The 25,054-nt window shown below is 50.1% G+C and overlaps 1 protein-coding gene across 1 annotated transcript; it reads right to left on the minus strand.

The window, feature by feature from the left end:
• Positions 1-1,038: 1,038 nt before the first annotated feature.
• On the minus strand, positions 1,039-23,428 carry EHD1 (EH domain containing 1). Its single transcript, XM_080913502.1, has 5 exons — positions 22,789-23,428; positions 19,000-19,097; positions 6,324-6,736; positions 3,364-3,528; positions 1,039-3,046 (listed from the first exon to the last, which is right to left on the minus strand). The coding sequence occupies exons 1-5, from the start codon at positions 23,190-23,192 to the stop codon at positions 2,522-2,524; spliced, it is 1,605 nt and encodes a 534-aa protein (XP_080769628.1). The 5' UTR covers positions 23,193-23,428; the 3' UTR covers positions 1,039-2,521.
• Positions 23,429-25,054: the final 1,626 nt, after the last annotated feature.

The following is a 25,054-nucleotide window of genomic DNA, read 5'->3' on the forward strand; positions in this document are numbered from 1 at the left end:
TGAAGGCGGGTCCCAACACTCTAGGGAGCTCCCTGGGCCTGTTTTCTTTGAATCATTCCAGGGGCATTTTAAAGCTAAGAGTGGCAGTTGAAGGTGAAGTGGGCTGGGTAATTCAGAAATCATCTTTGCTTTAAAAAGGGTTTCCATGAGAATCTTCGGGAAGGGGACAGGAGTTGGTAGACTTTGAATCTCCTTGGCTACCACTGCTGCATGTGTTGCCCTTTTCTGGGCCCTTAATCTGTGACATAAAACAGAACTTCATGCTGAAGCTCAGGCAAGTCTAGCAGAAGACCACACTAGGTGTAAAGTCTATATAGCGCCAGGACTGTCAGGCCTGCCTTAGCCACAGCAGCTAGTCCCTGGAGGCACCTCAGGATGCAAGATAAACACCTGTTCATCCGGCTTCAGTCCCAACTTTGCCTGGAGCGGTCTCTCCCCAGCCTTACTTCCCATCTGCACCCTTCCGGGCATGTCACTCCCAATTTGTCATTCTTTCCTCTCTTGTCATAAACAGGTCCCCTATCGGAGACATCGGAGACATCGCTGGCTCTTACCAACCCCACCCAGAACTGTCTTCAGAACTGGCTCCAGATCTGCCTTTGGGGCAAGCGAGGAGCCACTTAGCTCCTGAGCCCTGGAACCTTCATTTACAGGATCCCACACCGCAGTCCTGAGCACACTAGTGATGGGAGCCCATCCTGTCTGTGGCAGTGGCAGGCGGTCTTGAGGGAGGTGATAACGTGCAGATGGTGGAAGCGGGCCTAGCACAACTCTGTTATTAATCTCTATTGGAGTTGTGATTTTTTTGAACCAGGCTCTCGTGTAGCTAGCTCAAGCTGATCTATCGGTCCTCCCTCCACATTCCAAGTGCTAGGACTATGGGTGTGCACCATCAAGCTCAGCTTCCAGATAGTCTTGCCAACTTTAACAATGCATAGGATGTGGGTGGTTATGGACTACTTGAGGTACCCCTTGCAAAGGCTCCAGGGGTGACTCCTTGGCCAGGAAAAGACAAGGGAGCATGAGAAGCTTTGGTACAAGTAAACTTTCTTTAATGCAAGAAACAACCAGTCTTCACTCGACCACTCTCCCACAGGTGAGGACAGAGCTTGCTGAACTTTTAAACCTGTGAACCTGTGAGGAAGAGATCTCACTCACCCTCAGCCAAGGGTAGGAGTGGAGGGCTGAGGCAGGGAGGTAACAGACCAGGCTGGAGCTCACCCTCACAGGGCCCAGAACAGTGCTGGGGGATGGCAGGCAGTTCCCTACCCACCTCAGTATAAAGCCCACCCTGACAGCCAACCATTGGCCACAGGGTGTGTGGGGTGGCCAAAGTGGTCATCTGCTAGCTCTGGCTTCTGCTCAGTCTGGGGCTCTCAGGACACCCAGACCTCCTTGGCTCAGCAGAGCAGGAGGAGAGGAAGGAAATGACAGGGTGAGGGAAGGGGCTGGGTTTTCCCCCCCCCCGTTCCTGCCACATGGACACTACACCCAGGCCAGAGCCACAGGCTTCCTCTTACCAGCCCCAGACCACCCCCAGGTCACAGGGTCCACTGCCTGCCTCAAGGGGCTCCAAGAAGCTGCCATAAAGACTGACTTTAAGAGGGTACATTTTGGACCCCTCCGAGCAGAAACTGGGATGACCTCCCTCAGCCAGAAAGCAAATTCAAGCCCAAGAAGGTCTGCTCTATGCTGGCTCTGGGGTGGAGCTGCTCCAAGGCTGGAGTATAGGAAAAGGGAGACAAAAATCACAGCTTTGAGCAAGTGATATAAAAGTTACTGAAAATCTTGGTCAAGTATAAAGTGTCACTTTACAGAACACTATCTAGCTTATGCATTTTCCTAGAAGACAGCGTCCCCTTCCTCCAGCCTTCACAATATTAACAGTGGTTGGGTCTTCCACCTGTGGCTGCTGTGCTGCCTGGGGTGTCAGGGGATGTGGACAAAGAGAAGGTGTGCACCCCAGAGCACAGCAGAGGACTGGAGCTTACCCAAGCACAGCACACAGCTAGGAGGAAACAACCCACTGCCCCATAAGGAGGCCCCAGTGAAAACAAACCAAAGGGGCTGGGGGCCTCCTCCTTACACAGCCCTGGGGCAGTGGGCATGGGGGTGCCAGGGTGGGTTGAAGAGGTGGTTCCCAGAGTCACTGTCGCTGCCTAGCTGAGATGGAGAGGCCGAGTGTGGGGCTGTCAGACAGAAGAGGCAAGAAAGAAGGCTGCCTCTAACATTATATATTAAAAATATCATGGTTCTTGTGCACAAAATTCCACTGTTCACATCCAAGCATCACCCATGTCTCCCCTCTGAACCCCAGAACAGCTTTAAAAGAAAGATGGTGGTTTTCCTGTTCAAGAGCTAAGGAAACACCGCTCAGTCTTTATGGACCTTGAAAAATGGTGACCCCTTCCCTTCCCCAATCTCTGCCCCTCCAGGCCCCAGCCCACCTAGGCAGACAAGGAGCTGGCGAGTAGGAAGTGCCAGCAGCCCTGGGGGTTGTGGGGTATCTCAGGCATGGAAGTCACTCATGCCTCCGTTTGGAGGGTGGGATGAGATGCGGAGGAAGGTCAGCAGGCAGCTCGTGGCCCTCTAGTTTGACCTTGATAAGGTGGTTGGCCAGGGCAAACTCCTCGTCATCCAGCAGGCCATCCTTGTCCACATCAGCCAGCTTCCAGATTTTCCCCAGCACCGTGTTGGGCAGCTTGGACTTCACCATCTCCTTCTTGGCATTAGCGCCTGTGATCTTGCCATTGACAGGAGACAGTGTGTAGAAGATCTCATCATAGGTGGGCTTGTCCTTGCCAACTACCCATTCAACATCATCAATGCCCTCACCAGCCCCCTCACCGTAGCCATGCCCAAAGGGCCCATTCATGGTGCCATCAAAAGCACCACCCTTCACAGCCTGTGAGGGCATCAGGGACTCCTCCTGGCGCACCATCACCATCAGCCGAGCTATGTCATTGGCCAGCATATCATCCACTGTATCCAGCAGCTTGGGCTTCAAGGCCTGGAACTTGCTGAAGTCCTGTGTCTGCAGGAGTTCCTGAGTGGAGAAGAAAGAAGGAGAGGCCTAGATGGGGCAGTCTCCCAGACTCCAGACTGAGCTACACTATCCAAGTGGACAGAGCCCATCCTTGCTGGGTTGCTATGAAGATTCACCGACAGCCATGCCCCACCCTGAAGCTGAGTCACCACATTCCCCTTTTTTGTGTCAGTGCCTCGACCTAGGTCAACTCTGATTCGGGCAGGGAACTGATGACTAACTCAGCTGCTTCCTTTTGTGGACGCCCTGCCCTATAGAGCTGGGATTCCCTCCAGAACCAGTACCCAGCAGTGGGCGAGCTGGCCTGGTGACTGTACCTGCATCTTTCGAAGGCTTGGGAAGTCGCCAGAGGAGATCTGGTGCTCCCGCTCGATCTTCTGGTAGATCTCTCCCAGGTTGTTCACCAGCTCTTTCTTCTTGCTCTCTTTCCCGAAGACATTGGGCATTTCCTTCTTGAGGGAGCTGATGATATAGGCATGGACCTGAGGGAGGAAGCAGTGGGCATCAGGGATTTGCTTAGCATGCTGCCCTCAGGGTCTTCAAGGCTGCTAGTGCCTCAAGTTTAGTGCTTGGGCAGAGGGAAGCAGAAAGTCAAAGTCAAGCTGGAAGTTTACACCACCATTACAGAAGCTCAATGGCCTAAGAGTAACACACGATTCTGCTGAGGGTTGACAGCTTGCTGCCATGGAAATGGAGGAGAGAAAAGGTGTCTCTAACACAGGACAGATGATAAGGTATTCTTTCTTGTGTTTATTTTTCAAGACAGTTTCTCTGTGTAGCCCTGGCTGTCCTGGAACTCACTCTAGACCACAGTGGCCTCTAACTCAGAGATCCTCCTGCCTCTGCCTTCCAAGTGTTGGGATTAAAGGTGCGTACCATCACTGGCCTGGCAAAAACTATTTATATTTTCTGTGCGTTACTGTTTTGACTGCATGTATTCCTGTGTGAGGGTTCTGGATCTGCTGGAGATAAAGTTACAGACAGTTATGGGTGATGGGACTTGAGCCTGAGCGCTGCTAACTGCTGAGCCATCTCTCCAACCCATTCTTGTACAAGTCATGGTGACACTCTAGAGACAACAAACTATCATCTGTCCTAAGAAGGGTGGCTAGAGGCACTCCCTTCCCACATATCCACATCTATTGTGGCCAGAGGAAGGCTTGAAGGCAGAGGTTTGCCAAGGAACTATCATGGGGACTGCAGAAATTGGACTACGCATCAGTTCTGCCTATGTTCTCTCAGAGCTGCCCCCTCCCAATAAGCGGAGCCATAGAAAGCTGTGAATGAGCCTCTGTACAGTACTCAGGGGAGTTCCAAGTTGAATCCCACTTGAGTGATATGCCATGTGTCATCAAAACAGGCCAGGACGACTCAAGACCGGAAAATTCCATAAAAGCTTTCCTTAGCTCCCCCAACACATTCACTGCTCCCTGCTCAGCCCAGGGAGCAGCCCTTCCCAATCCTAGGGCTGGAATCTAGGTTCTTCTAAGAAATCTATGGTAAGCAGGTCATACAAACCCAGTCACACCTCTGCCTGTACAAGCCAAGGAGTCACTCTCCCTCGTGAAAAAGCAAGCAGAGGGCTAAGAGCAGTGTGGAGCAGAGCTGGGGACCACAGGGGTTCCAGGCATGAGAACTCTATGACCTAGAGAGTTGAGTGCTACCTGACAGTTCCCTTAGGACCCTGAACCAGTCTCGTGGGTATTCTCATGAGTTCCTTTTTCAGAACTGCTCAGCTTATGAGGTGGCCATACATGTCTAGACATTTGGAGATAAACTGCAGCCCTGGATCCTGTAAAAAAAAAATGGGAAATGCCAAAAGCTGCCACCTGGCCAGCAGGGTACTTGAGAGCGACAATGGCTGAGACTTGGGAGTAGAAAAGGACAAAGCATCAGCCTTGGTTCTCTGACAAGGAACCTCCAAATACTCTATAACTGGCAGAAAGTAGGAACCTGGTATCTACTATACAGACACCAGCCTCAGCACCGCAAACAGTGGTGGCTGGGAAGCACCTTCTCTGGTCTTGAGAGGATTGTGTCAACAGCCATAGGCACTTGATGCCTATCTCTCCTTCTCTGTGACTTCAGTTGTAAACATCCCACACTTTGAGATGTCTTCCTGGAGACAGTGGCTGAAAGTCAACCCCTTTCAAGAGAAAAAAAAAGTAGGCAAGGCAAGAACCTACATTTGTGTTTTAAGACAGTGTCTTGCTATGTTGTTCAGGCTATTCTCAAACTGTTCAAGGGATCCTCCTGCCTCAGCCTCCAGAGTGGTCTGATGATGGGTTCATCACGGCATCTGCTTAGAGAGTCCATCCATATTTTGAGGAAATCGAACTATGTCCAAGCACCTGAAGGTCAGTGGAAATCCTGTCTGGACTGGCTTACTACTGTACCATTCACCCACCCATCCACGTCAGAGCTTCTTCATGTTCAAAGGGTTCATTTGAGCCATTATCGGAACAGTCCCTCCCAGTAACTTATCTGGGCAACCCACAATGCAGACAGTCTCTTATCCTAAGTCCACTGGTGGCACTGACCTCCATTTCCTAGCTCTGGACACTCTGAGCCCTCATTCAGGCTTCCCTGCCACTAAGCTTCAAGCCCCTCAGAAGCTGGTATAGAGCCTGAGCATAGCCTGCATTCCCACAAATGGGAAAGGGTATTGATATGGCCGTCGCAGACAGCAGCCTCCAGGGATCTGGATTATAGTATCCAGCACCTTCTGGGTCACAGATAGGTATTATCTTTTCCCTAGCTACTTCCTCTCCCAGTTTACACAGCAGGTCCTAGAATGGCTCCCCAGACCTCCACTCAGGCAGAACCCTGTGGCTACTGAGCAATGCCAAAAAAACCAATGCTTCTACTTTGTATGTGCATTCTTCTTCCATAAAGGCTTGAATGGGGGCTGTATGTGTCACTCCCTACCCCAGAGTCCACACTGCTCCCTGCCAAGCTGAGAACACTAGTCTGCAACACACCCCAGGGGTTTGTTGAAGCCCAGCAGGCCAGCACATTCTATTTCCTAGTGGCCTCCTTTCTTCTGTAGTAACTTCTTGTTTGGTATTTCTAAGGCAATTGCATGTTGTTTGCATTCTCTGATCTACGTGGGGCATAAGCCTCAGAAAGAACAGGCTAAGATGACCCAGGTAAAGGACCTTAGTGAGTCACGGGATGCACAGTGCGTATGCAGGACACCGGTTTCCACACACAGGTAAAGTGATACTTATTTGGTAAAATGGGCCCCAAATGCCAGTCCCAGAGCCCGTGGGCCTACCTTGGCCAGCCTGGCCCGCTTGATTAGGTCATTGAGCTTCCTAAGGGCAGCATTTCTCGGTAGAGACTGGATGTCTTTGAAGAGGTCCTGCTCCTCTGCCTCAAAGAGCTTCCGGTTGTCAGGGATGAGCAGTGGGTGGGACCAGAAGGAGCCAATGTAGACACGGACTACCTCAGGGGTGTTGATGATCTTCCCCAGGGACCACATGAGAGCACCATACACTCGCATCAGCTGCTGCGTCTCAATTTGGTCAGCTTTGTTCAGCACCACACGGATCTTGTCCTCATGATTTTTGAGGGCCTTGATGACTTCTGAAAATTCATCTGAGATGTCCAGCTTGTGGGCGTCAAAGAGCAGGATGATGCGGTCCACACGCTCTGCGAACCACTCAAGGACAGCCGCAAAGTCATAACCTGAGGGATGAGCAGGAGAGGACTGAACATGGCTCCAAGGCCCAGGCGGCGCCAGTGCTTCTGAGCACCTATGTGGTTCTAGGAGGGAGGTTATTTTGTAAATTCCTCGGAACACTACTATAGCCCAAAGGCAGACTCACTGGTCTTTCTTGCCTCTAGAGGTATTTTTACCCATGTGACATGCACAGATGCTCAGCTAAAGCAAGCCAGCTCAGCACAGTAACACAAACACAGTGAAACTTGCCAGCCACGTGCCTTGAACAGCAGTGACAATAAGCAGCACATCCATCAAGTGTCTAAATGCTAGGTCCTTATATAGTTGCTCATTCCCTACAATAGGGGCTGGCAATTTGGTCCTGACCAAAATTGGCCTATCATTTGCTTGTATGAATAAAGTTTTATTGAAACGAAAGCACTCATTTGCTTGTCTAAGCCAACTTTTGTCTGTCATATTTGAGTTCGCTTGTTGCAGCAGAAACCAAAAGTTCTACATAGCTGACAATACCAATTCAAGAGAAAGGTTTGCTGACCTTTGTTCTCTAACAAGCTCTCAAACATCCCACAGTTCACTTCCCTTTTTTGTAGGTCTCAAATGCTTCTCTAAAGCCAAGTTGCTGACTCTAGTCCTAAACCTTACTCTATGCTGTTTCCCATCCCAATTAAAGTGACCTTTGTCATTTATGACATCTGACAGAGACATAACTGAATTTCCCTTAATAACAGTACTATCAGCATAGTAGCTGGCACATATGGGCAATCTTGGAAAGCGGAGGCAGAAAATGAAGGTCACTCTTGGTTACAGAGCAAATTTAAGGCTAGGCTAGGCTACGTGATATGCAATTGTTTCAAACAAAACACCTTCACCCCTCAAAAAAGTATGATTTGGGGCCAGCAAGCGGTTCAGTGTGTAAAAGCACTTGCTGTGTACAACTCTTGCCTCCACAACCGCACTGTGGCATGTGCTCCTGCACACACAAGTAAATAAAATCTAAGGATTTATTTATTACATTAAGTACACTGTAGCTGTCTTTGGACACATCAGAAGAGGGCATCAGATCTCATTACAGATGGTTGTGAGCCACCGTGTGGTTGCTGGGATTTGAACTCAGGACCTCTGAAAGAGCAGTCAGTGCTCTTAACCTCTGAGCCATCTCTCCAGCTCTGTAAATAAAATTTAAGGATGTATGAGCCTTGTAGTTTTCTCCCTGAGGACTGGGATGGTAGGTATTGGAGGGAGTCACAGCCTGGGATTCAGAAGGTGCATGGCCGATATGGCAGAGCTGGTCACTTTCCATATAAACGTAGCTCAGAGATTCTGGATGGAGCACTGCTTGCACCCTGTCCGACACCTGTGCTTCCCCCACTGCCCTCCCACTGCTCCCAAATGTGAGAACCCTGCCTGTCTGTCAGGAGCACAAGCAAAGCTGGGAAGACTGGAAACAGCGGTGCAGAGCCTCAGAACAGCCCGGCCTCCGCAGTAGAGTGTGGACACTTCTTCGCCCTGGATTTAGTTTTCTGTCACTCGCCTAATGTGCACAGGTTCTGGGTCACGCCAAATGTAGGCCAGCCCTCTGAGAACCTCTTAGTACTTCCCAGAAAGTTGCCAAGACCCCAAAAGATGAGCCAGGAAAGCAACTCAGAGAGAAGACAGTCTGGGACAGGTTGGTCTAGCCAGGTTCTTGCCTTACAGACTGCTCTAGCACTGTCTGGAAAAAACTATTCCACCAAACCCAACCTCAGGAGGTCTGACATACAATCTTTTTAGATGTAAAAGACCGAAAGACTGCAGGGGAAAGTTCCAAGGAAAGGACAGTATCCAGGACTATAGATGCTGGCACATGGTTCCCCACTACCCCATTCATCAAGGCCTGCTGACACTGCGTTGTACAGCTAGGGAGGCAGCGCAGGACCCAGGCCTGGCCCACTGAATGCTCCCTGATCCCACGTATAAAGCCCCTTGGGCTCTGGTGTAGTGGCACTTCGGGAGGTGCTAGGCTAGACAGGCCAAGCAGAAACATAGCTCTGGGTTCAGCCCCAGGCAACACTAGAAAACAAGTAAGAAAAACAAAGCCATCCCAATGAGATGGCTCAGCAGACATGGGTGCTTGCCATACGAGCCTGACAGTGAGTTTTATCTTTGGCACCCATGTGAAGGTGGTGAGACCTCTTCTCTACAAAGTTTTCTTTCTGGCCTCTATATGCCTGGCACACAGGAACTTAGGGCAGACTGGTCAGCCGATAGGAACTACCTCAAAGATAGAGGCACACTGAGCTGCTGTCTGGGCAGAGAAGGGCCTCTCCTGTGTGCAGCTGGTTGAGTGTCAGAGCTTCAGGTTTCAGTGTACAGGTCGCCGCATTTCAGCAGCCAGCACAGACAGCCAGTTCCAAAGTACAAGGCCCTCCTTGCTCCCTGCAGCTGGCTCTGAGAGCAGGGAGTGCACACCCGAGGAGTGATCTGTCAGCAGAAAACCAGAAAGGAAGGTCTAGAACAGCAGAACAGTGGGGAAGCAGAGGCCAGGAGATGTAGCTGTTGTCCAGGGCTCTGACCTGTACCCCAGCTGAGTCCTGGAGCCCTGAAGCCTTGTACGTGAGTTCTAGGAACATAGCAGTGCTAAAGAAGTGCTGGCTCAGCAACTATGATACTCCTGCTCAACAAAGAGAGGCCTCTGCTCCTTCCCAGTCAACCCACTTGGCCTCGTCCAAAGCTGAAGCTGCTTCACACAGCTGGGGCAGCAGCGAGGCCAAATTCTAGTTCCTGGGAACAGAGGAACCCTGGGCCAAGCACCACTGGTCCTGTTGGCTTTGGCTAGGCAGCCAGGCCTGCAGCAGGGAAGCTGAGGTCACCTTCCCAAGCCCTACCCACTATGGCCCCCAATCCCTTTCCCTTCCCCCTAGTGGGGGAAGGGAATGCTGAAATGAGAGAAATGGGAGGAGGCCCTTTCCCAGCTCCCCTCCCACAAGCCTAGTTCTCAGATAGCACCTCAACTTAGTTGGTTTTGGTTTTCTTTTTTCTGGGGGATAGGGTCTCACTATGTAGTCCAGGCTAGACTGGAACTCACTATGAGACCAGGCTGGCATCAAATTCAGAGATTCACCTGCCTTTGCCTCTCAAATACAGGAATTAAAGGCAGGAGCCACCATATCCAGCTCCATTAAGTCCTTTTTCCTTTCCAGGTTAAGGGACCTTCCTGGTTAATTATTTTTGGAGTTTAAGACAGGCTATTACTACATATACCAAGCAGGCCTTAAATGGTGGCAATTTTCTTGTCTCGCCTCCTGAGGGGCTGGGATTACAGACAAGAGCTACTATGCTCGATTTTCTGAGATCATCTCCCCAGCCCAACCCACTATGGCTCCAATCCTGTTCTCTCTGGTGGGAAACACACTTTGGTGGAAGGGAGACACTCTGGGTGACCAAACACATCATTGATTACAGCCATGGATCACGGACTACAGTCATGTCACAGACATGTGACTCTATAACCTTCAGGCCACTTGCAAGCCCATCTTGAATCCACTGTCCCTTATTACCCTCAGAGGTGTCTCATGTGGCTTTAGAGAGAAGACACTGGTTTCCAGGAGCCCTGGACAGCAAAAAGTGGCAATGAATGTGGAGCTAAGAGTTATGCAATGCCAAAAGCAGTCTCACAGCACACTCTCTGGCAAGGAGTTCAAGCAGGTGACAGGGCCAGCAAAGCAATGGGCCTCAGACTCTTTTGACACACCAGGTAGTGTGTCAGTACCACCCACACAACAGTATAAAGGGAGCTGTGTGCCCACTAAGCGGGAAAGAGTGTCTAACGAGCACACTGCAGCACTGTCTGGTTAGAGAGAGCTGACACCAGTCTCCACCAAGGATACAGAGCACATAGCTTGAGAGGATGGGCTAGACAGAGAAGCCAACCTGTGAGGGGAGAGCCTTCAGTGGCAACCAAAGACATCTCAGATAAGGAACAAGCAGCCGTGTGAGTAAGTGAAAGAAACCAGTCTATGAGGACAAGCCCCAGCAACCAAGAATCCACCTATGAGTAAGTCAAGGAAGGGTCACATGCAGAGAGGACAGTAGAGCCAGTGCCAGGGTAGATGGCAAGGTTTCAGTATTTACTGAAAAGGTTTTGGGAAAATGGAACTTTTTCACAGTACTGCAGAGGCACCAAACCTCACTCAACTGCTCTGAAAATGGTACAGCTTATGTATTAGATACATTTTCCCACAATTAAAAAAAAAAAAAAAGGAAATTCAGGTGTGATACTATGTATTTCTAATCCCAGCATTTGGAAGACAGAGGTAAAAGAATCAGGCATCCAAGGGAATCCTTGGGGAAATAAGTCATTAGGGCCAGCCTAGGATAAATAATGTTCTGTTTGTGTTTTTAAGACAGGGTATCTCACTATGTAGCTGTCCTGGAATTCACTCTGTAGATCAGGCTGGCCTCGAACACAGAGATCTCCAGTCTCTGTCTTATGAGTGCTAGAATTAAAGGCCTGTGGCACCACATACGGCTGATATTGTCTTTAAAAACACAAACGTTAAGACAGGCCTGGTGGTGCACACTCTACAATTCTACCACTCAGCCCGCAGCAAGTTTGATGCCATCCAGAAATGATTCTTTTACAAAAAAATTTAAAAATCAGGGCTGGAGAGATGGCTCAGCAGTTGAGAGAACTGGCTACTCTCCCTAAAGATCCAGGTTCAATTCGCAGCACTCACAAGGCACGCCACAACTCCAGTTCCAATATATCCAAAGCCGCCTTCTGGCCTCCAAGGACACCAGGTGTGTTACACAAACATGCATACAGCCAACACATACATACAACATCATCTTTTAACTGAACCAGGAACAGCAGAGTGGTGTGGCTGCTGAGGGGCTGACAGGAACTGAAGGTGGCACAGGAGCTGTTCCTAGCAAGCCTCCCACAGGCCCACTACTGTGTGAAAGGAAAGGAGCCCAAATCAAACCAGGTGCTGCTGGCCCATCTACAAGTTAGTTGTCAGGAAGCTGACAAGAGGGGGTCAGAGGTGGGAGCCTGGGCTGAGATGAAGCACCCCACCCTACAGCAGCACTCTGAACGACACAGGTAACTTCATCAGCCAGGGAAAGTTGCTTCATACATTCCAAATTTTCTAGGACATAAAACAATAGAGTGCTTGTTTCCCACACACTCTTGTTTCCTGTCATTCAAACTGCACGGGCCTCGTTATTTCTCACCAAAGAGCTACATCACAGTTTCCAATGGCACTGGCCCTGGAGACAGGAGCCCAGACTTGGGACAGAGAACACTCCACTCCAAATAGCACAGAGGCTAAGCAAGGGGCCTCCACCCCTAGGCATTTGCCCTAGGGAAACAAAAGCTACATCCACGGCAAGTCTAGTACACAGATGTCCCTAGTAACTTCATTCAAGACTTCGTCGGACCAACCGTGGACAGGCCAGATGTCCTTCTAGAATGACAGCACAGATACAGAGGGAAGCCACCCTCTCCACAGAGAACAGTCTAAGCACTGTGATGTGGCCTACCAGTCAGTTTCTCTGAAGAACATGAAGATCTAGGATTTGACTCCATCCCCAGAAACAATCATTTCTGAAAGGCACAAACCCCTGACCGTATACATATGGATGAATCTCAAAAAGGTCAGGTGCTATCAAAGAAAATGAACAGTACCAAAGGATCTATACTGTCTGACTCCATTTACAGACAATTTGGAAAAGGCAAGCTTAAGCTTCAAAGACAAATGAGTTCCTGGGACAGGGAGAGAGGGTACTCCACAGGGAGCTTTTCCAGTTCAAGGGACGCTCTTTATCTCAGTAGCAGGGGGATATAGATACGGCTATTACAAAAAAGGACTCATCCAACATGTGACCTGGCCTTAAATGGGTACAATATAAGAGACCAATAATAAAACAGAGTGTGTGACAGTACAGGGTCCAGAAGAAGGACAAACACATTTCTGTCCTCTGGTTGGGCCCACATTTCAACCTTCAACTCCCTACCCTCATGAGACAACTGGGCCACTCCAGCAGGTCACTTACCCTCTCTGAATCCCCACACCTTTCTCTGTAACACGGAGAAAGCAAGTTCCCACTTCCAGGCTGCTGGGAGGGTTGGGTGCAGTGCATGCCTGGCAGACAACCAGCACTTTGTAAATGTTTGCTCCTATTTGTTTGAGGCACTTGCACTGGGCCTGAGAAGCTCATATCTGATGGAAGCTCATATCTTGTGTAGGCAAGGGCAGCTTCTAGGGCGTGAAGAATGTTGCATACCCCAAATATAAACCCAACATTTGCAGGCACTAGGGCCAGCTGCTCCCTAGTCTACCGTTGACTAGCAGCCTGAGGAACAGGTGCCAAGGCCAGCACAGCCTGGTACGACGCCTCCACAGGCAGAGTCGGCACACCCACAGCAGAAAGCTAGGCCAAAGCAGCATGCTTGCCTGGAGAGGGGGAGAGATGGTAGGATGGGGGTTGAAGGCTTTGGGCCCAGTCAGCCCTCAGGGGATTGAGGAGTCTAAGGAGAAGCCCAGCTGAGGCAGTATTGCCTAAGGTTCCTCTGAGACATTACTTAGAAAACAGTGAAGTTTGGGAAACTTTGGAGTTTTTGGTCTCATCATCATTAACTGGCAGATATTCATTTTGCACACTTAATTGTGTGCCAAGCATTAGGTAAGAGCCCAGCATACAGAAGCCCCTATCACAGTTATCAACAACTTTAAGAGGACCATGTGTTCTGGACTCTTGGCTCTACAGTATTGACTTAGAAGCTGAACCTGTGTTGTCCTATGTGGTAGACACAGAAGCCAGGATATAGTACTAAGCCTGGCTCCAGGATTCTGAGCAACCCCTGAGATCATTCTCTGGTCTACAAAACATCCTGAGATTGGGTTGGAGTATGTCTGTGCCAAGCATATCAGGGGATGGTCAACAGGGCAGAAAAGCTACCCATGGTGTAGCCTTACTTCTGATCCTGGACTCCAGAATGCATGAATGGGAGTCTGGGCAATGAGTCCTATCCAACCTCTAGGAACAGAATAGCTTAGGTGGAGTCTGGGAACCATGACATTGGGTAGGAAGGCAAGTGAAAACCCAAGAAGCTAAGCAGACTGGCCCCAAGCTCTGCTTTCCACGGAGAGCATGAGTTGGTTTGTGGCTAGGAGTAGGGCACAAAGGGAAGACAGAAGAAACAGGATATCTATCAAAGCCCTACTCCTTTTCTGGACTACGGTCAGCCCATGGTGGCCTGTGTTTCCAAGAAGCCCAGCTTAGCAATAGCCTCACCAGGGTCTGACCCCAGCTCAGAGTCCATACTGACATGGTTTCTCTGGACTACACTGCACTGTGCAGAGAGCCCCCTCCAGGTCTTAGTTCCCTGAGCTTATCTCCTCAGATGGAGGTCCCCATCAGAAAAAAAACACTGGGGCACACGGAGAAGGCAATGTTAGCAAGAAGACAGGCACCAGGCCAGACAGGATGCTACTGGTTAACCCAAGCTGAAGCCACACTCCCTTTGCTGATACAATTTTCTTGGGGTCAAGCAAGGCACAAAAGTCGCACCTCCGCCCAGCCATATAGTGACAATGGTGACGAGGGCACTGGCATGCTCACTGCCACTGCCCACAGAGGACTCACACAAGAAGACCCCAATCCTAGGCATGTGTGGCTATGTAGTGGTAATGACCCTAGAAGACAAGGGCACCAGCTTCACACAGCCCTGGATGCCCTTTGAGTCCCTAATCAGTCACATGGTGGCACTCAGGAATAAATGGTGTTCCCAAAGGCTACGGTTCCTGCTGACACAAGAGAATGTTATCTCTCAAGCAGCAGCAGATTAACAGGTCAGGCAAGCTGAGCCTGGGACCCCAAAGGGACACAATTATCAGGGGTCCTTAGCAAAGTCAGGGCAAGTTGACCACTGTGATCTATGCTAGTCCCACTATCTGTCTAGATTGAATTTTCTGCACATGAGGAACCATGACGGGGGAGGAGGGTGAGGGATAAAGTTGGGAGGGGGTGGGAAAGCCAACAGACTGGGAATGAACCAGAGAACTGGCAATACTCAAGTCCAGCGACCTCTGCAAGGATGTTGTATTTCCCAAAGACCAACTACAAACGGCAGCAAGGCTGTCATCTGTGTAGACCCGTGTTCCTCAGGTCCACCTTCTTGAGAGGAAAACCCTGCTTCCCACTCGGGAATACACTCACACACTCCCGTTCTGGTTCCCTCTGTGCACAAGGAAGGACTGGTAGGTAGGGTCTGAGGAGTCCGCCCTCATCCACAAGCTTGCAAACTACCTCAGAGTCCACACCTCTAACTGGGCCACATGACCATCTTACTCACCACCATAGAACGTTCACCCCAGTTCCTAACTGGGAAATATTTAAATGGGGACTACAGGACTATGGAGGCAAAATGGTTTAGAAAAACTGGTTGATCTTGGTATTTCACTGCAAAACCCACCTTCAATCAGAGGGAGCCTTCTGCAAATATAGAATAACCTGGTTGCAGAGACCACTTTGCCACCTGGAAGGCACAGCAAGCCACAGGCCTAGTGTGTCATGTCACCTGCGGGCTCCTTAAGCATGTCCAGTCTAAATATACTGTCATCCTCTATAGCCCCAGTTAAAATGCTGCTGGGAGGTGTGACTCAATGGTAAGAGCACTGACCTAGCATGCTAGAGGCCCTGGGTTCCATGGCCAGCACAGGAAAAAGAGAAAAATCCCATTCATAAAGTGTCACTTAGGTGGTTTTCCCACAGACAGCAAGAAAGTTTAGATCCTGCCATGTCTCTCCTGACAGAAAAGCAATGTGAAAGGACACACCCCAGTGGCCCGCCGGGGATCCCAGGGTATAAAGTCCAAGCTGTTCTTGCCTGGGCACACTGAGGGCGGGTCACTGACAGCAGAACAGAGGAACCACGCTGTGACATGCTGCGTACTGGCTGCTCCTTTTCAGGAGCTCACAGGTGCCACAAGAACTTTCAACCATTCCTACCCCATCCCTTCCTCCGAGCCTGAAGGCAGCACAGCTCTGGCAAGATAAGTCTTTGAAGATGAGTGATTGTCGCTTATCTGAGGCTGTGTTCTCACCACATTGCTAGCCTGCTGGAGTCTGGTTCAGCCAAAAGATAAGTCTGTGGGCCTCAAACAATGGCAGCATACCTCCACCCAGTGCAGGCTGGAATGGGCTTCTCCTGCCCTTCTCTTATTTCAGAGAAATTGACTTGGATTTTCTAGCTTTCCTCTGGCTTTGGTAAGTTACTTTAGGTCCTTTTATAAGCCTACAAGGACAACAAGAACCACAAACCTTTCCCCTCCAACATCTTAACTTCAGCCCTGAAGGTCCCTGAGCAATGTCATTCTAGCAAAAAAAAAAAAAAAAAAAAAAAAAAGTGTAATGTATGCCAGGTGTGGTGGCACACAGCTTTAATCCCAGCACTTGGGAGAGAAAGGAGGGATTCAGTTTGATGACAGCCTGGTCTACATGGTAAGATCTTGTCTAGAAAAACAAAACAAACAAAAAGAAAGAAAAGTACAATGCTTACCAAGCTTTTGATTTTCTTTTAGCTTTTGTGATGAAATTGAACCTGTGGCCTCATGCATTCTGGTTAAAGTCTACCACTGAGCTATTATTTTCAATCTTCCTTCCTTCTCTGTGTGTATATACACGTCAATGAGTCTTTATATATGTGGGGACCAGGGGTCAATATCAGTTGTCTTCTTTGTTGGTTTTCTACCCTTTTTTTTGTTGTTGTTGTTTTACAGCAGGGTCTCTCTCACTACAGCTGGGACTCACTAACTTAACTAGACTAGCCAGCCAGTGAGCCCCAGGGATCCAATCTGGGTTAGAGGCATGTACAACCATCCCCTGCTTTATGGGCTCAAACTTTACCAACCGATCATCTCCCCGACACCTTCTTACTTTTATGTGGGAACAAGATCTCACTGATGTGCCATGAGCTCACTCTGTAACCCAGGCAGGTCTTAAGCCTGTGACATTTCCCATCCTCTCGAGTAGCGGGGATTACAGGCTTGTGCCACCTACTCAGTACGAAATCTCTTAAAAACATTTAGAACAGCCGGAAGAAAAAATGTGGCCCCTGCTTTTTTGCAAAAGATCCCAAAACCTATACCCCTGAACTTCCAAAGAAGTCACTCATGAAGAGCAGGTGAGCCTGAAGGCTTAACCAGTGGCAGGCATGAGGCATTCGGGACGGTGAGACGGATAGGTAGAGTTGGAGGTCAACTTGGGCTACATAAGACCCTGTCTCAAAAACAAAAGCTGATCTAGCAGCTTTGAAGCTGATGAGAGATAGCCAGCTTACTGCACTGTAGTCTGATGTAACACCATGCTGGCTGGGGGTCCCCACAACTGTAGAAAAGAGAGAGCCAATGCCTAGCAATGCCACAGCAGAGACACATAGGCTTGGTGCAGGCTGCTGGCTTTAACATCCCACACCACAGGGCAAGGGCCAAAGGAAAGAGTAAGTTAATGAAAAACAACAAACTATAACCACGGGTGTTTGTAGAGTTTGAGAATGAACAGAATCCTCCTGCCTCAACCTCAGGACTGCAGCGATTAAAGCAGCTACACCAAGCTCTTGTAGTTTTCCCCTTTCTTTCAGATTTCTAAATTACATCTACGAATGTGTGCATGAGCACCACAGCATGCCTTTGTAGGTCAGAGGACAATGTGTGGGAATTGGTTCACATCTTCCACGATATGGGTTTTAAGGATCCAACTTAGGTCACCAGGTGTGATGACCTTTATACCCTGGCTTACCTGTGTGCTCACTGCCCCCTCTCCCCCTGGTAGTACTGGGGATTGAACCCAGAGCCCTATGTATTCTAGGTCAGTGTTTTCCCACTGTGCTGTGTCTCCAATAAGACTATTTAATTCGCTCCTTTGCAGTGACTAACTCCACTTCTGGCCAGCCCTCAATCTTCTCCTAGAAGGCATTCCAACCTAATGGCTGGTGCCCATCCCTCTACTAAAGGGCCAGGGATGAAACAAAGACAGGCCCGTCCTGAACCAGCCTCTCAAAGCAATGTGACAGACACATGGGAAGGTTCCTGGTCTCTGAGCTCAGTGCTGAAATACATCCTGGGGGGGGCTGTTTTCTTGAGGCTCGAGCCCCTCTTTGAGATGGGGGTCCAGTCTTGTTTTTGAGACAAGGGTTTCATGTAACCTGGGTCAGCCTTGGACTTACTGTGTAATGAACCCTTCGTTAGTTACTGTCCTCTTACCTCTACTGCAGCTCAAGGGATGAAATTGTAGGCATGTGCTACCACATTCAGTTCATGCTGTCATGGGGACTGAACACAGGGCTTCTGCATGCTAGGTGAGTAACTGAGCTATACCCTTAGTCCCTAGTCTTCCCAGCCTCTTCTAAGTACTTTTGAAAGGTGTTATTTTTATGTTTAGGAAATAAAGTTCTACTTCACTTAAAAAAAAAAAAAAAAAAAAAAAAAAAGGCATGGCAAAGGCTGGCTGTGGTGGTGCACACTTCAATCCCAGCACTTGAGAGGCAGAGGTAGGCAGATCTCTGAGTTTGAGGACAGTCTGATCTACAGAGCGAGTTACAGGGCTACAGAGAAACCCTGTCTTGAACTCCAACCCCCACAAAAGAAGAGCAGATCTGGGGAAAAGGGGAGATGGGGAGGGAACTTTGAGGAGAGGAAGGAGGGGAAACTACAGCTGGAAAGTAATATATGAGAGAATTAAAAAAAAAAAAAAATGTCAAGAGCTGACCAGAGTTGAAACAACTGGATTGGCCAAGGCACTGAAGCCTAACAGGAAAACCCCTGTACTAGGAGACAGCCCCTGGGAGGCTCTGACCAGCAAGGGCTAAACAAATGTAAGCAAATTTCCACCAGCACCTGGGCAGGCTGCTTGGCTGGTACACACTGGCTGAACTTACTAGGAACTTACATGACACTGGAAGGCAAACAGAGACAAGGAGTCCCGGGGACAGTCTATGCTGACTCCATCAGGCAACTTTCTGCCACTTTGCTTCATAGCCTGAGGTCTAAGCCTCATGGGTTCAAAAAGCATCTGGCCATCCAGCATGGCTAGACTGTGATCTTGGCTGGGTTGTTCTTGTCACCTGAGCATAGCGAGGCAGCTGTGGCCCCTCAGGTCACTACTGTGTAGATGAGGTATGAGGTAAGAAGTCTGCCACCTGAACATACTACAGTGTTTTAAAGCCTAGGGCTGGAAGAAGCCTAAAGGGCAGCATGGGGCGTGGCTCTCCAGCTGAGCCTGGTTACCTCTGCTGATGCGCTGCTTCTCTCCAGACAGGATCCCAGGAGTGTCAATGATGCTGATGCTGTCCAGTACTGGGTTAGGCAGCTGTGCACACATGAACCTGTAGGACAGTAATGCCAGAGATACATCAGGGTGGGACTGACACTAACCCAGGTATCAAGGGAGGGCTTTTCCCCCTCCCCTCCCTCTGGACAAACAAACTGGAACCACTATCAGAAGTGTCCAACTTTAGAGCCACAGTCCTTCCCTCTCTGTCGCTCTTTTCCCCCAGAATTCAAGAGCTCAGCTTTCCAGATGCTGGCCTGTTAGTGAAAGCTCTATGAGCCTAGACTGTGCTTCAGTTCTGAAGGAAGACACTTGTGACACCGAGAACTTGCAATTCCACCTTAAAACTTTGACCCAGGTATGGTGGTGCACAACCACTGTCCCAGTGCCCAGGAAGCAGAGGCAGGAAGATAAATGCTAAGTAAGTTCCAAGCCAGCATGGTCTACACAGGAAGTCCTTGTTTCAGAAAGAAACTTAAACCAATACAAATCAAAAGAATCAAGGAGATGGCTCAGTGGGTAGGAACACCAATAACCTCAGTTCATCCTCAGAGCCACACTGTGGAAGAATGCTGGCCTGCACTATCCACTGATCTTAAGTGCTGTAGCAACTATGCTTACACAGAAAAAATACATGTAAAACATAGTAACAAAGCTGAGCATGATGGCACACACCTTTAATCCCAGCACAAGGGAGGCAGGGACAGGCAATCTCTTTAAATTTGAGGTTAGGCTGGTCTACATAGTGAGTTCCAGAACTTTAACAGAATTTAAAGGGTTAAGTAAAGAGACCCTCAAAAAATGGAACAAAACAAAATAGTAACAAAACAAGAAACAGAAAAACCAACCACCTGGCTAACCTCCCACACAGTAAGAGCGTGGCCGCTTCCTGTGTTTGTATAGAGATGCACCTAGGCTACAGAACAACTCAAGTCTTCTACCACTCCCTACCTTCCTAACACAGAACCCCCACAGATTCAGCCAGGCTGACTGGCCAATGGGCCACCAGGATCCACCTTGGTCTCGTCTTCTTGCTACCCTACTCCAACCCCGAGCAGGGATTAGACTTTGAAAACAATCCCAGTGTTTACAATGTTTACAAGGGTGCTGGAACTCTGAACTCATGAGCCTTGCCCACAGCCCTGGGATGGTCATTTCCCCTCTGTGGGGGCCAGCTGCTTCAAGTGGCAATGGGCCACGAGTAGTCAGCAGTGTGGAAGGAGTACAGGCACCTTTCTTTTAAAGTCAAAACCAGCCTAGGAAGAGGAAACCATAATAAAGGGCTAAGCTGCATACCTCAGTTCCATGTTGAGCTTAAAGTTTGCAGAACAGCTCAGAGCAGCTATCAGCTGTTGTAAAGGGTGAGGGTTCTTCAGTTGACAGAGAAAGGGTCCTTTAAAAACCTCTCTGGGGCAAAGAAAATACAAACCCATGGTATGCCAGATAAAGGCTCAAAACTGGAATTCCAACAGTGAGGAGCAAGTAAATGAGTGTTTCCTGTGGCTCCACACCCCTAAATTATGATGTCTCCCCACAGGCTGGGGACAATAGGCCAATGTAAAAGGCATTCTATCCAAGTGTAGCCGACTCCAGTGCTGTAAGCCACTGAATGCCAGACCTTCGTTCCCCTTGCCTGGGAAGAAATTCCTATCCTCAATGGAGAGAGTATGACAGGAAAAAGAGTGGAAGTGGAGCAGGCTCTGAGAAGTAATAGATATAACGTACCACAAAGGAGCATCTGTAGGCCATGAGAACCCATTACTCTGCAAGGCCCACTAAGTGGACAGCACAAAAGGCAGAAGGCTGTAAAGATGCCTCCCTAGCAACAAGGATGGGGACTTCAGTCCTTGGGACTAGTGGGTGGGTCCAGTTATGCAAACAGGGGCGTTCACAAACCCCTTTTGGGATCGCCTGTCTCTATCTGTTCCTCTCACTATCTCTGAGCAGCCCTGGGTGGGGTGGGGGGGTGCTAATAAATCAAGTTCATGACTCAATAGGTCCCTTTAAGAGTGCCAGAAAAAGCTGTATCATCCAGAGAAAAGCCCCCTTTGTTGTGCCCTCCCTGGCCAGAGGCACATCCTGACACAGCTCCGGTCTTGGGACTCCAACAGCATTTAGAGAAGGAAATGTACAGCCCATGCCAGGGCTCCTGAGTTGTTCCTCTAGGAGGACAGAAGTAGCAGTGAGTGTACAGAGCACAGCTTTAACCTTGACACCAGCAGGCCTGGGTTTCATGAGTTACTGAACTGGGGCTACTGGGATGGTGTGTGAGGGACTTTCCTAGCTCTTTAAGCTCTGCACTTCCACAGGTCGAAAACTGAGGAGATGCCAAGTTCCTTGTTTCAAAAGAGGTCTGACCTCATGATGAGGTGAAGACAGAAGACACAGGAGGACAGCAGCAGTTGGAACATCAAGTCTTCTGTCACTCCTGGAGCAGAGACCTAGAGCATGAATGAACTCCTTAGCCCAGCAACCAAACTTCTCACAAGACCCACCAACTGCAGGCCTACGTACAGGGACACATAGCTCAGTGGGCTAGAGCATTGTACTCAACCCAGGCAGGTCAAGCAAACACCATCATAAAACAAGGCCAGCTGAAATTACCTAGAAGGGATAAAAAGACATTAAAGATCAGCTTTGTGAAAGGAGGCAGGCCTGAGAGCAGGCTTGCTCTAGAACAAGCTGGCCCGCCCTGTACGGCTGGACAGTGTCTGCAGAGGAATGTGCTCATATAGGGCGGAGACCTGGAAAGCAGGATTCAGATTCTTTCCAAGGCTGTTCCCCTAGGCTGAATGCAGACATCGAAAGGCATGTAGAGTCACTCCTTGAAAGAGGGAGCAAAGAGGGCAGGGTCTGTGAGTCCAGTCATACCTCCTGGGGGAGGAGTCTGGGATGCCCCAATGCCCTTAAAGAAGTGATCCTGGGTGTTAAAGCTCCTCAGACAGGCCACTGTGATTCATTCATAGCATCCTGAGGGGTTGAACCTAACTCACCTCACCCCTTTAACTGGTAAAGCTGAGACTCCAGGAGGTACAGAAAAGTCTATCAAATCCATAGTAGAATATGGGTCTGGTCATTTCAGGGGTCACTGTGTTACCACCCCCTGAAGTCTCTTGAGGCAACACTGACTTAAGTTTTGTTTTGTTTGAGACAGGGTTGTCTCATGTACTCCTGGCTGGCTTAGAATTCACTTAAGTGCTGCTTTTTAGAAGGGATGTTGAGACTCCTTCATTCCCTGCCTTCAAAGAGGGCTGCCCCCAAAGGAGCAGGCCAAAGCATAGCCTCCTTGCCCCTCCTACAGAAAACCACTGGTCCCTGGAGATGTGAAGCAGAGAATGACACACCAGCAAAAGGAACATCTAAGTCTCGGGTTTTCCCATGACACTTAAAAATCAGACCCCAGCGGAGGAGGGAGGTTGATGAGAATGAGTTGGGTTCCTCCAGAATGAGGAACAAGAAAGGGAGTGGCCCCCAGCTCTGTGGGAAATAGGTCTGGGGTCTGCGGGAGGGTTTGAGAGTTAAATTGAAAACCTGGAAGGTTCTGGGAATGACAGAAATCAGAAGAGTGGACGATGCCCATTCCCTAACTACTGTGGGTTAGTTAGTGGGACGCAGCAAGGCCAATGTCCCTGGGAGTGGTCGCCTAGGTTCGGTCCTGCGGGGGCCATCGGAGACAAAGGCTGGCTGGGGGCAATGGCTCCGGAGGCCTTTGGTGGCCCTCGCGCTGGGGAACAAGGGGTGGGTACCTGTTGAGGAAAGCGTTGCCGAAGGCGTTGAGCTTGCGGAAGGGTCGCCGCGGGTCCACGACGAGTGCGTTGCCGGGCACCACGCCCTCGGTGGGGCCATGCATGACCGCGATGAAGGAATCGGTGGTGGGCTCCGGCCCGATGCGCATCCCTGGGAAGTCCTGCTCGATCAGGTGGCGGATGAAGGTGGTCTTGCCGGTGCTGTACTGGCCGACCAGGAGCACCATGGGCTTGTTGTCGAAGTCGGCGTCCTCCAGCGCGGGCGAGTGGAACTCGTGGAAGCGATAGTGCTCCTCCAGCGGCAGCAGCTTCTGCGCGTACAACTGCCGCAGCCCCTCGGCAACCGTCTGGAAGAGCTCCGGCTCCTTTTTGCGGCGGGCATCCTTGCTCACCCAGCTGAACATGCTGCCGGAGACAGAGCTGGCTGCTACAGGTCGAAGCGGCGGCTGAGCGGGACTGGGGCGCGCGGCCGAGAAGGGGCCGGCCGGCCGGCGGAGGGCAGAGGGGCAGGGGGCGGGGCGCGGCCCGCACCGCGCAGACGCAGGCTCGAGGAACCGCGTACCGACCACGAGAGCGCCCTCTGCTGAGGGTCACGCGAGCCTCGCCGAGCGGCCCCTTTAGAAGCCGTAGCCTGGCGTTCCGGCACGGTGGCCGCCGCCTCCGGGCTGGCCGGAGAGGCGAGGGAAGAGCTCTCCAGGCCCCGCCCCATTCGCGTGCCACGTCCTCTCCTGCTTCCCATTGGCTGATTTTAAATATCGCGAGCTCGTGGCTGCGGTGCCTTGGCAACCGCACCTGTTTTGCTCTGTCCCTTGAGGGATAGCTCGCGGAAGTGTTGCAGTTGCTGGTGCCAGAGGCTCGCGTCGAGGTGTGCCAAGGCTGAGCGCCTTCTAGCACCCGTGGGCTTCTGGACACCTCAATTACGTTCAGCTGCGCTCCCCAACTACAGTGTTTCCACAGGCTAGGAACTCCCAGAAGTATCGGCAGCCTGGGCGCTGCCCCTTCCTCGCTTCTTGAATCCCCACTTCACACTCTTTAGTCTTTTAGCGACTCTGGAGAAGGACAGCGGGAATAGGGAAAGCCGAGGGAGTACAGGACACCGGGAAGAGGAATATCGGTAAGGAAGGAGGAGTGTGCTGGGACGCCACTCAGGCTGGTGGGAGAGGGACACAGCAATGGACACAATTGATGTGATCTCGCGGGGAGGTCTCACCCAAGAGGTGTCAGCTGCAGAATGGGGTCTAGGAGTTGCAGCTTTCTGGCTAGATGAGTTTGGAGGAAGTGAAATCGGAAATTTACTTTGTAAGGAAGAGGGGAAGTGCTGAGCAACAATGAAATGTTGTGGGAACTTAGGGGAAATTAAAAGCCCCAAAATTTCCGCTTTCCTGTCAGGGACACCACCAGTGCCAATCTCTTGTTCTGCTTAGAGTCCCAACCTCCTTCCAGTTGGTAGCTGTTCCACGAGACTCATGGCCCTCGCCATCATCCCTGGCCACACCTAAGCCCCCTTGGCTGTGTCTGCTGGTAACAGTTTTTAGTGAGTGATGTCAGAGATTTGGGGACTACGATTGTTAGGTAACTAGTATCAGGTTACCCAAGTGGGAGGAGGGTCTAAGGGTCATTGGAGAAGTCTACAAGACACCTGAGAAGTTGGTTAACGCACAGTTGTGGTTTCAGCTGTTTGGAAAGGTTGGAGGATTACTTGAACCCACCAAATGTGAGGCAAGCCTGGGCAACAAACTCTTGTTTTTAAAAAATATTTATCGATGAGGCTAAAGTCATTGTTAATGGTAGAGTGCTTGCCTAGCTTGCACAAGCAAATAGGGCCCATTCCCAACACCACTAGAAATAACAAAAAAGCCTTGGGAACTTGAAAGCCTTGCACCCAACTTGATAGCCTTGAGAGATTTGGAAACCTGTGAGCTAGACACCTATGTGGGGGAAAAGATTAGTCTGGGAGGAGAAAATACTGGAACCTCATTGAAAGATAGAGCAATGTGTATGTACATTGAGGGATCTCAGTCAGGAGGGATCTAGAGAAGGCACGGTGGGGAGGTATGGTCAGGTACCTTAGAGGTCATTGCCGGAAAAGAGCAAATTCCATCCTGCTTGCAGGCTCTGGGCCCTGACTTCTTATTTGATCTGGAGTTTCTCTTTGTTTGTTTGGTGGCGAGTGTGCCATGGGGTTGAGTGTGCCATGGGGGATGAGTGTGAGTGTGCCATGGGGGGTGAGTGTGCCATGGTACAACTCTTCAGGAGTTCTTTGTTG

Source organism: Micromys minutus (assembly GCF_963924665.1).
Source record: "Micromys minutus genome assembly, chromosome: 2".
Taxonomy (NCBI): domain Eukaryota; kingdom Metazoa; phylum Chordata; class Mammalia; order Rodentia; family Muridae; genus Micromys; species Micromys minutus.